Source organism: Trachypithecus francoisi, unplaced genomic scaffold, assembly GCF_009764315.1.
Source record: "Trachypithecus francoisi isolate TF-2019V2 unplaced genomic scaffold, Tfra_2.0 Lachesis_group4, whole genome shotgun sequence".
Taxonomy (NCBI): domain Eukaryota; kingdom Metazoa; phylum Chordata; class Mammalia; order Primates; family Cercopithecidae; genus Trachypithecus; species Trachypithecus francoisi.
This window is the reverse complement of record NW_022681469.1, coordinates 17840942-17852550: the sequence shown is the minus strand read 5'-3', so window position 1 is coordinate 17852550 and position 11609 is coordinate 17840942. Positions and strand designations below refer to the sequence as shown.

The 11609-nt window shown below is 42.9% G+C and overlaps 1 protein-coding gene across 5 annotated transcripts; it reads right to left on the bottom strand.

Moving 5' to 3' along the window:
* Nucleotides 1-768: 768 nt before the first annotated feature.
* MRPS33 (mitochondrial ribosomal protein S33) lies at nt 769-9554 on the bottom strand. Of its 5 annotated transcripts, none has more exons than XM_033193027.1 (3): nt 9455-9554; nt 4982-5223; nt 769-1135 (listed from the first exon to the last, which is right to left on the bottom strand). In XM_033193027.1, exons 2-3 carry the CDS (start codon nt 5194-5196, stop codon nt 1030-1032), a joined length of 321 nt encoding a protein of 106 aa, XP_033048918.1. In that variant the 5' UTR covers nt 5197-5223; nt 9455-9554; the 3' UTR covers nt 769-1029. The 5 variants fall into 5 exon arrangements, with proteins under 5 accessions (XP_033048918.1, XP_033048922.1, XP_033048921.1 ...); XM_033193031.1 differs by lacking the exon at nt 9455-9554 and adding an exon at nt 9287-9409; XM_033193030.1 differs by lacking the exon at nt 9455-9554 and adding an exon at nt 9093-9199.
* Nucleotides 9555-11609: the final 2055 nt, after the last annotated feature.

Genomic DNA, 11609 nt, shown 5'->3' with positions numbered 1-11609 from the left:
TCTGTGGCCAGGTTGGAGTGCAGTGGCGTGATCTCAACTCACTGCAACCTCTGCCTCCCGGATTCAAGTGATTCTCTTGCCTCAGCCTCCCGAGTAGCTGAGATTACAGGTGCATGCCGCGACGCCCAGCTAATTTTTATATATTTAGTAGACGGGGTTTCACCATGTTGGCCAAAATGGTCTCGATCTCTTGACCTTGTGATCCACCCACTTCGGCCTCCCAAAGTGTTGGGATTATAGGCGTGAGCCACCATGCCCGTCTTAAATATCATTTCTTTAGGGAAGCTTTATTTAAATTCCCTAACGTGGTTTGGGCTTCTGGCTGTCTCTCTCTGCATCCATCCATCCATCCATCCATGCTCTTACAGAAGTCTGACTTTTTCCTCTGTAGCATGTAATATAATTGTATGTAATTATGTAATATTAGTCCCTCCCACAAGACTGAAACTTACATGAGGTAGGGAGTATTTGCTAACCACTTGTATTACCAAGGCCCCAATATCTTGTATAGAGCAGGTATTCAATACTTCCTTTTAAAAGATACCCTACAAATTCATCTTAATAGATTTCTCAAAGGAGTAGGTGAAGACACACAAAGTTTGTGAGCTTGGTGGTGGAGACAGTGGCTGAAGGGCCCAAGATGAAAGAAGTTTAGGGCTGGGTGAGTGAGTAAGCAAAAAGGGAGAGATGAGGACACTATAGGACGCTTACTTAATGAGGTTTCCCCTCCATTCCCCCACCCACCCCACCCCAAACAAATCGTCAAACAATAACTTAGGTATTTATTTCATTAGAGAATCAGGTAAACCTCACATTACATGGCCAAGGCCAAAATAATTGTGCAGTTAGAATGTGTTCAAGAAATCAGCCACAATGTAACCGGACTAGATTTCAACAAGGAGATGACTGTGTTCCTCCAAATAACCTTCATTTAGGAAGATGACATTCCTCCAATATGTGGAAAGACAATAAATGCACTTTCTTCTCTCTGCCACTGAGGAAGAAATTCTCCCTCTTGAGGGACCAACACTATTTCCTTTTTGCTGCTCTTTTCCCTTCTCCTTTCTTTGGTTTCTCCTTTCCACGAAGCTTCTTTAGTCGTTTCTGCTCATCCATAAAATCCTGATGCTCATCTCTGAGTGAAGAAGGAAAAAATAATTAACCAGTTATTTTTACAAGGTAGAAAAGTATACTGATCTAGCGCTGTTTTCTTGGGTCATTCTGGTTACCAATCTTTGACTTTTACAAGTTGGCCACACGCTCAGCTTGGTGTCCAAAAAGTATAGGGAGTCCCTATCACAGAAATGCGGTGTATTCCAAAAGTTCGCTTGTAAGTCCGTTTCCCCTCACAGAAACAATGCCACAAGCTGCAGTGGAATTCCCAGGTCAGCCTATGTAAACCTACATAACAATGACACAATACTAGTGATTACCCCAAATTTCCCTGCAACACTAAGACTAAACACAGAGAGGAGAAAAAGTGGGCATCAGCTTCAATAGCTACACAGAGACCCTGACTGCCCTAGGAACTAGCATCTACTCAGAATGGGGTGAGGTCTAGAGGAAGCTCAGCCTGGCCAACAAGGTGAAATCTTAGTGGCAGTAGGTAACTCCCACAAAAAGGCTGCTGGGGAAAGGCTCAGGCAGAAGAAGCCAAATCAAAAGACAGATACTAAAGCAATCAAAGCAGCCAGGACTATGTAAGTATGCAGATGGCATAGAAGTTGATGATTGCTTATACTATAAAAAAAAAAAGTCTACATCTTAAGCCCAGATACCTAAAGAATGGTATGGTGTTTAAACATGTAAGCTCTGGATCCCATGTGAACCTGGGTTCAAATCATGGCTCCACCATTTACTAGATCTGTCACCTTGGATAAGTGGCCTTACCTCCCCGCACCTTAGTTTCCTCACCTGTAAAGCATGGATAATAACAGTGTATGAATCAAATGTAAGAGAGGGGTTTGCTGAGCTTAAGTTTTAACGCTCTAGGCTATCCGTGAACATCACGGACAGTATACAACTCTTTGGGATTAGTGGTGAGTGTCCCCAAATAATTCTCAACAGTGCATCTGCTGTCATTCTTCTAAAATATGTGTCAGATCATGCCACTCCTGTTCATAGCCCTGCAAATGGTTCCCCATTTCAACCAGAGCAAATGCCATCGTCCTTGCTACGGCCTCACAGCCCCTTGCAACCTGTCTCCAGTCCCACACCCCGTAGCCTGCACGCCTCTTGGAAAGGAACACTCCCACCTCAAGGCCTTTGCTGTGCTCTTGCCCCTCTGCCTTGCAAGCTCTTCCCCAAGTCCTACTCGGTTCACTCGCCACCTTCAAGCCTCTGCTGAAACCTCGACTCCTCAAGGAGGCTGACCCTGACTGTCCCGTTTCATCCTGTAACCTGGCCTCTCCCCACCCACTGCAGGCCCCGTCGGCATTCTGGATCCTGCTCAGCCGGCTCTACTATTTTTTCCATAGCATGTTCAACTTTGTAACAGATCACATAATTTACTTATTTTTTTCCCCCTCTTCTGTCCCTCCCTCATTCTCATCAACCGTTGGACAGAAAGATAGCTTTCTGGCGACTCTGTCTCTGTTGATGACACAAGTTGGGCACCTGGTTAACTGAATGAATCAATTGTTTCTGAGAACTGGTGCTTCCCTCCCTCTTTTGCAGGTATCTGAATAATATTTTATTTATTGGAGACTGTCTAGTTTCATCCTGCCTGATGCCACAGGAGGCCTAGCATTAGAGGTGTCATTGAACGTACCTAGGGACTACATGAAAATAAGTTTTTCTATGGATACCTGAAGTAATTTTTCCCTGTCCCCAAAGATAGCTAAGTCTTTATTCTTCAAACAGACAGCAGCAGCAAAAAGATAAAATAACTGAATGTGATTTTTTCATGGGTTATAATCTCCTCAGGATACCTGCCTCCCAACAATTTATTTCGGGTTATAATAAAATTAGTTTTTATTTTCTGAGCCCAGACTGATGGCAAGAGAGGTAGTCTCAAAGCAATTCCAAACATTCAAAACATGTCCTAGATTGTAACCTCTGATATGTTAACCAAGCACATCTATTTTGTTCACCGCTGTTCCCATAGTGCCATCTTAGGTGCCTGCACCTGGAAGGTACGTAAGAAATAGCCACTGGACAGTGAATATACCAATCTTTAGTGATTTGGATTAAATGTTATGCTGTACTATTAATTCTATTGTATTAGAATAAATGGTTCCAAGTAATTTTAGTATTGTTGCCCAAAGACAAGTCCAATTGTAACTTGTTAAATTTTTAAAAAGATGGTATTTTAACTTTGTACAATTATGTACTATTTGAATTCTTTTGTAATGCGCATGTGTTAGTTTGGTAATTAAAAAAAATAATTTTTTCTTTTTGAGACTGAATCTCCCTCTGTTGCTGGAGTGCGGTGGCACAATCTCAGCTCACTGTAACCTCTGCCTCCTGAGTTCAAGCGATTCTCCTGCCCCCAGCCTCCCAAGTAGCTGGGATTACAGGAATGTACCACCACGCCCAGCTAATTTGTGTATTTTTAGTAGAGATGGGGTTTCACTATGTTGGCCAGGCTGTTCTAGAACTCCTGACCTCAAGTGGTCTGCCCGCCTTGGCCTCCCAAAGTGCTGGGATTAAGCTGTGAACTATCGCCCTGCCCAAAAAATTAATTTAATGAAAAGGATCACGTAGGTATTTGATTTTTTTTTTTTTTTTGAGATAGAGTCTTGCTTTGTCGCCCAGTTTGGAGTACAGTGGCATGATCTCGGCTTACTGCAACCTCCATCTCGTGGGTTCAAGCAATTCTCCTGCCTCTGCCTCCCAGGTAGTTGGAATTACAGGAGTGTGACACCACGCCCAACTAAATTTTGTATTTTCAGTAGAGACACGGTTTCACCATGTTGGCCAAGCTAGTCTCAAACTCCTGACCTCAGGTGATCCGCCTGCCTCGGCCTCCCAAAGTGCTGGGATCACAGGCTTGAGCCATTGTGCCTGGCCTGATCTTTTTTCTCTTGAGAGATGCATACAGTCCTAAGCACCTATTTCCTAGACATACACACACATACAAACATATGGTGTAAAGAACCTGTGTGATTTATGTAATATCCCTTAACGGCAAAATACAGCTTATCCAGACCAAATTAATATATAAGAAAGGGTGTAAAATAAAGATGCCAGAAGAGAGTAGGAAGAAATGTCAACAAAAATGCCACCAGAAGAGAAAGAAGGCTCCCACATGCCAGTTAAGCAGCAGATCAAGTGTGGGTCAGGGATTCTGTTCATCTGACAACAAGAGCCCACTGCCCTGGCGGTGTTTCTGGGGCTTTCTTCCTCAGTACTTAGGCCAGTTTTTCTCTGCATCTTTGTTTTTTTCTCGAGACGGAGTCTCACTGTCAACAGGCTGGAGTGAAGTGGCGTGATCTCGGCTCACTGCAACCTCCACCTCCTGGGTTCAAGCAATTCTCCTGTCTCAGCCTCCTGAGTAGCTGGGACTACAGGCGTGTACAACCACACCCAGCTAATTTTTGTATTTTTAGTAGAGATGGGGTTTCACCAGGTTGGCCAGGATGGTCTTGATTTCTTGGCCTCGTGATCCACCCACCAATCCCTCCCTAAGTGCTGGGATTACAGGTGTGAGCCACCGCGCCCGGCCTCTTGGCATCATTTTTAGAGTGCTCTTAGATTAACAAATTATTAGACACCTCTCTACAGCTCAGTTTCTATTCAACATGAGTCATGTTGTAGACATCATTAAAATATATCTTCCAACAAGCATGAATTTCCTTTTTTTTTTGGTCTCTCCATTATGGGTATTTTGAAAGAAGCCTTTCTTCTGTAAACTGTACCTTTTGAACTACCTTGGCTCTATTATAAGAACAAAACTACAAGGATAGAAAGGCTAAGTTTTTTCCTTTTCTGATCTACTAAGAAAAGTCTCTCATAGGTCCCTCTTTGTGTTTGTCATCACCTGTAGAGTCCAAGAAATCGGAGTGTCTGCATGAGTTCAGCGTAAGTGTGGTGATTTGGATACCAGTCATAAGTCTCCTTCTTCTTGGCCAAGGGCAGTTCACTAAACAGTTTCACCACTTTCATAGACTTGGAATCAGTAGGCCTGACGACTTCACCAAAGAGCCGGGCACTGAGACGAGACATGCGCAAGGCATATTCTGAAAGGGAGGACATTTCTTGAGTGGCAAGGAGTTAGAGTTCCTATAGAAAATGAGAAGAAAGATAAACAGGTTAGGGTAAGAAATTCCAAGATTAGCTAATGAATACTTTAGAAAATGCAAACACAGCAAGTCGCTCATGGATCCGTGCAGTGTTGGCAGGACATGCCTAGGAGTGGAGAAGTATCCACAGGCCAAATGGCTATTTCCTTTTCATGCTTTACAGCTGCGATTTTTACATTTTGTGTTTACATGCTATTACTTCCTTACTGTATTGCCTCCTTTACAACCAACTATTTTGTGATTCACCAGGTTATTTACTGACAGTCAGTTTACCTATTTGTAGGCTGGGGATGAAGAAGACAGGGAAACAAGTTATCCTAGTCCAGCATTATTATACCTTCAGAAAACACCCACCTAAGCAATCTGCAGCATTAATATGCTCACTGCTTGCCATCAAAAGGTGTAATCATGGCAGAGACATAATTATGCTGTTGTTTTTATTATCAGACCTTTGAACACTGTTCTCCTCAAGGGCTCCAGAAGGCTCTGAGAGCTGCTAATGAGTTATGCTAATGAGTTATGAGGTCATTTGGCTTCTAGGTTACTGAACTGAATTTTGCCTAGAGACTGAGAGCCATTTGGGAAAAAAAACAGACGGTAGCCCTATAGAAATAAATCCAGTAGCTCAAAAGATTCATTTTCTTACTAAATAGAAGGCACGTATGAATTGTGAGGTTACTTGCTGTATCTTCCATCTTATATATTGTTTTAATGCAAACTAGCTAAGTTCTTATCAGCCGAAAACAGTAGCTTTTTCTTCAGAGGCACACAACACTGAAATAGGTCTAAGAATGATATCCATGATATGAACAAATTACAGCTAATAGACATAAAAAACTATACAGGGGATACATAAAAATCAAGAAAGCTGCTGGTGGAATAACTATCTCAACTCAGTTTAGACCAGACGTCGGGGTTATTGTTGGCAGAATATGCCAATTTATGAGAAATTTTAGTAGTGAGATGAGAATCGTTGCTGGCTCAGAGACTATCCTGGGAAACAGTTCAGCTGAGATGAAAAGGTGCTGATATTCAAGCAGGAAAAAGGCATAAACCTTGAAAAACCAATGGGAGAAATGTACCAAAAAACCCTCCTACATAAGAATGGTGCCAAGTGAATTTCAAAATAGTTCTTGCAAGACAACAAACCGTGTTTAAATTAAGGAAGTTTCAACGCCTATTTCAAGATCCATTAACAGAGGAGGCTGGCCATGGTAGCTCATGCCTATAATCCCATACTTTGAGAGGCTGAGATGGGACGATTACTTGAGGCCAGGACTTCAAGATCAGCCGAGGCAACATGGCAAAACCTTGTTTTTACAGAAAAAAAAAGAAAAGAAAATAAGAAAATCAGTCTGGTATGGTAGTGCACACCGGTAGTTCCAGCTACTTGTGGAGTGTGAGGAGGGGCATCGCTTGAGCACAGGAGTTTGAGGTTACACTGAGTTATGATTGCACCACTGTATTCTAGCCTGAGTGACAGAGCAAGATTAGGCGTCAAAAAAAAAAAAAAAAAAAAGGCAGAGGCTGATCTCAAACCAACTGTCAACCTCAAAACCATTCAGAACACCCACCAAGCAATCTTCGGTCAATAGTGCCACCTGAAGGCTGGCAATGGTAGAACTGTCAGATCCAACGTCCACCCCTCTCTTCCCACCATCTGCAGCCTGTTCTTCCTTTTCCATTCAGCATTCTCAGTTTCCTGATTCACTTCTTTCCCAACTCTGATTGGGGGTGGGATTGTTAGGACTAGGGTTACAGTCTCAAGGTGAAAAACAGTCATTTAACAGTTTAATGTATAAACAAACCAGTGCCATTAACCTCTAAAAAGCCTTGCAAATGTCCAGAAGTCACCTAGTTTCTTTGCATGCTTTTTCTCTTCCTTTGCCCTTTAAAATTATCTTTTTCCAAACATTAGATTAAAAAACAACAGTTTCTTCATCAACTTTGTTTTGTTTTGCTTAATTACCATTGTGTCATCGGAATAGATTTCTGCTGTAATTGCAGAGTTTTTCCACAGTATCTGTAAGCTGGTCTGGGAACTACCAGTTTGTTACAGTGTTTTCAGGACTCTGTTCTGAACTCCAAGTCCCTTTGTTTGTAAATGAAGAGGCAACAGGGATTCCTGAGGCCTGGGTTTGACTACTGGCTCTGTCCCTTAATCCTTGGGTTATTGTGAATCGTTACTCATCCTCTCTAAACCTGAGTTTCCTTTTCTGAAAACAAAGCTTGCAGGACTAGTGCGAAAATGAGTAACGGTGGCACTTGGTAGAAATGGTAATTCACAAAAAAGAACGAGCCCAGAACTGTAAGTTTGGTTTTCATACATCTACATAGACACATTTATTTATTCCTTGTTCTTAATCATGTTTAAAAAAAAAGAGAGACAGACAGATACATATTCCACACAGTAAAAACTTCGTGCCTCCCTGGAATGATGACCTCACTTACAAAGACTGACAGAGAAACATAGGGAGAGAACCAGCACCTTGGTAACTTGCCAAGGTAGCCAGGAGGAGGAAGGGACTCAGTAGGACAGTAGTCACTGAAGCCATCACAGGATGCTGCTGTTATCTCCATGCCCATTTTGGAATGTGGCATATTACTGGGATACGTAACTTGTACATAAAAAGGTCACATTAGAATCGGTTGGAACATGGTTATATCTTAAAATCTAAGTCCTAAAATTTTATGCCAGAGAAAGGGAATAAGCCTCTTCAAACCTAAATCCCTTACTAGACACAAAGGCCCAGGCTTGCTAAACAGGAGGAAACGGAAAGTGGTTTTAACAATTACCAATGACACTGCTTTGTTGCTTCCTTCCACAGTGCACAGACACATGTCTCTCACGAAGAATGACAGGGGAGCTTTTCTGACAATGTGCATGTCAATTACATTTTGAGTCACATGAAACCATTCTCAGGGAGTGCAAAACAAGTCACTTTAAGTGTTACTTTCCTTAAAATGTGAACTAAAGAAACCTGTACTATCATGAAATAAGTTAACTGGAACTGAAAATGCTAAGCAAAAACAAATTACTCAAATGTGCTGAGCAAAACAAATTAAGCTCACATGAGAAGAAAATTCCCATATTTTTACTTTGGCATAAATGGGCAAACTTCTTTCATCTTTTTGATAGGTCTGATGCATTTAAAAGATTATTTCAATAAGTGGCTTTGTATTAGGTTTGCCTTTTCTCTTTGAAAGGTAAAGATGAAGTGCAAGAGTTCTTAACCTGGATGTGCTTCAGCGTTCTGAAAACAGTGGAAGTGTAAACCTGTATGCTGATATGTGTATGTATGTGTGTCTGTAAATCATTCTGGGAGACAGCTTTCTCCAGTTTCCCAGAAACCATTGGTTAGCAGAACGCACCAGCTGCAGAATAAAAAAGCTGGTTGGAATCTCGCCTCTGCCTTTTAATGGTCACGTCGTTTTTTAAATGGTGCTTATTCTCTGCCAGGTTCTCATCGACTACACGAGGACAGTCATACTACCTGCGATGTGAAACTAACATGCAAAATTCACGGCACAGTGCCTACCCTAATAACCATCAGGATCCAAGGAACTCACAGTGTACACACGTTGTCATAGAAACAATCTAAACATAAAAACAATCTCAACAGAATGCTTAAAAAAAAAAAGCCCGGTACCGATTATTTTACGGAGTCACAGAGGCATCAACGGCACTGAAAGTGTATTAGCTGCATTCAGTTCAGCAAGAACAATCTTCAACTCCCTCCACCTGACTCGATCATGCCTGACTGTGATGGGAGCTGTAGTAGTGTCAAGTTAACCGACGTTTGACTCGGGAGCGCATTTCACAAACATTTTTCTTAAATATCACCTTACCGTATTTTTCTTACGGTGGTTACAAAATTAATCTGCAGCCCACCACCCAAAGCTACGGTGCAGAAGGCCGTGTGGTAAGCAGAGAAACTGAGCCTTCTACTGTTAACCCATCTGGAAGAGAGTAACTGCGCCTGAGAGGAAATTACAGCAGCGGAAACGCGGGTATCCTACGTTTAAGAAATCCCCCAACTCACGCAGGAAAAGGCCGAGTTATTTGTGTGATGCACGTGAACCGCCCGAACTGATCACTAATGAAATGGATTCGCCCTATTCCTGGCGACTCTACAAGGTTGGAGACCCCCGTAGACCTCTACAGTCATCTCCCCTCGCTGCAGACCCCCAAAGATCATTGACAGCCTTACCTGGACCTGCCCTTCCTCACCCACGCGCCCTGGTCCCGGAAGGCCCGCCCCCTACCCGGCTCCAAACTCGCGCAGGGGAGCAGTAGAGAAACAGCAGCTTGGTGGCTAGAGCGGAGGCCTAGTGGACCCGGACTTACTGGCTCCCCCTCCTGAGGCCTCCGAGGTGTACCTGGCGCCTGCGCAGTGAGGCTAGCGCCGCCGCCTGTGCGGAGGACCAGCTGGGGAGAGTTAAGAGAGGTCTGGCTCTCTGGAAGGGCTTGCAGGGTTCGGTAGTATATTTTGTTGGGAATGGCTACAGACCTGCCCCCAAAAGCTCTGAAGCAATGGCGATGCGTGTGCTGTATGGTCTTTCTGACCGACTTTCGGGGCTGTCCCCCTCCCCTTCCATCTATCTGCTTATCCTCTAATAGTTAATTAGGATCACCAGCTGCAAGCCTTCCTTGCTACCCCTATGCTGGGTTGGGGCACTTTCCCCCATTGACTCAGGAGCTTCTTCGGGGAGTAGGGATGGAACGTTTGTCTCCTCGGTAGTTATCTAGACCTCGCTGGGCAGATAGTAGAAAACACTGTGAGTATTTCACTCCAAACTAAATCTGTTTTCTTTTCTTTTTTTTTTTTTGAGACGGAGTCTTGCTCTGTCGCCCAGGCTGGAGTGCAGTGGCCGGATCTCAGCTCACTGCAAGCTCCGCCTCCCGGGTTTACGCCATTCTCCTGCCTCAGCCTCCCGAGTAGCTGGGACTACAGGCGCCCACCACCTCACCCTGCTAGTTTTTTGTATTTTTTTTTTAGTAGAGACGGGGTTTCACAGTGTTAGCCAGGATGGTCTCGATCTCCTGACCTCGTGATCCGCCCGTCTCGGCCTCCCAAAGTGCTGGGATTACAGGCTTGAACCACCGCGCCCGGCCTAAATCTGTTTTCAAGCAAGCCACATCCCATAGGCATTGTATGCAGCACTTACTCAATGTTTGATAGTTTGGGTGAGGAAACAGTACTCATTTCTGAGCATCGTTCAAGGCATTTTATAAATATTCCCAAATGTACCCTGGAATTAATATCGGCAGTGAGTTGCCTACCTAGTGGATATTGTATTTACACCCTCTTTCCTCCTACAGAATTTACTTTTAAGTTAGAGTTTGACGTCTAATCAATCTATGCTATAGGATTTGCTTTTATCAAGTTAAGTTTTGACATGTTATCAACCTATATCATATAGTAAACAGCCTTATAAATTTGGGTCTAGTGACTACATTTACGTTTACAAAGGGGTAGTGAGTATCCTATGCATGGCTGCAGTCCAAAAAAAAAGTCCTAAGGAGCGAAACTCCTGGGAGAACTTTCATCTTGTCTTTTGTGCTTGTTTCTGTGGAGTTGGCTTGTTTTTATCTAATGGCTACTTAATCATATAAACAAGAAGACTTCCTTTACGTGTAAGCTGCTGGTTTAAAGCCAAATTTTAATTGGCTCGAGGCAAGAGCTATTTATATATATATATTTGCATAAACCTTGTTGGCTTCGTCTTGTATATCCTTCCTGTTTTTTCCTTTTCACGAATGAATTATTGGTGTTATCAATGTTTTGTGAATTGCTATAAGCTACCATGAATCTTTCTTGAAACATAGCTAGGTATATAGAGTTTCAGGTGACTGTTTAGGTACTTTGCACTATCGCTTTCACTGAGTCAATTTCATGGGGTTCATATTAGTTTCCTGAGGCCGCTATAATAAAATACCACAAACTTGGGGTTGTAGCACAACTGAAATTTATTCTCTCACATTTTTAGAGACCATTAATTCAAAATCAGCATCACTGGGCCAAAATCAGGATGTTGACAGGGCTGTGTTCCCTCCAGAGACTCTAGGGGAGAATCAGTTCTTTGATTCTTCCAGCTTCTGGTGGCTGCTGGCATTCATTGGCTTGTGGCCACATCACTTTAGACTTCAAGGCCAACATCTTCAAATCTCTGTTCCCTCTTCACATTGCCTTCACCATGTGTGTCAGAATTCTCACTGTCTCCCTTTTAGGAATGTGTAATTGCATTTAGGATCCACGGAGCTACTCCAAAATACTCTCTCAATCTGAAGAGCCTTAATTTAATCATATCTTCAAAGGCCTTTTCCCCATATCTGGTAACATTTGCAGAATCTGTTATCTTTGG

Excerpts from the sequence above, each read along its gene's own strand:
- MRPS33 (XM_033193027.1), bottom strand. The coding sequence starts at position 5,196 with ATGTCCTCCCTTTCAGAATATGCCTTGCGCATGTCTCGTCTCAGTGCC. Across the intron at positions 1,136-4,981 it reads CGATTTCTTGGACTCTACAG|AGATGAGCATCAGGATTTTA; the intron begins GTGATGACAAAC and ends TTCTTCACTCAG.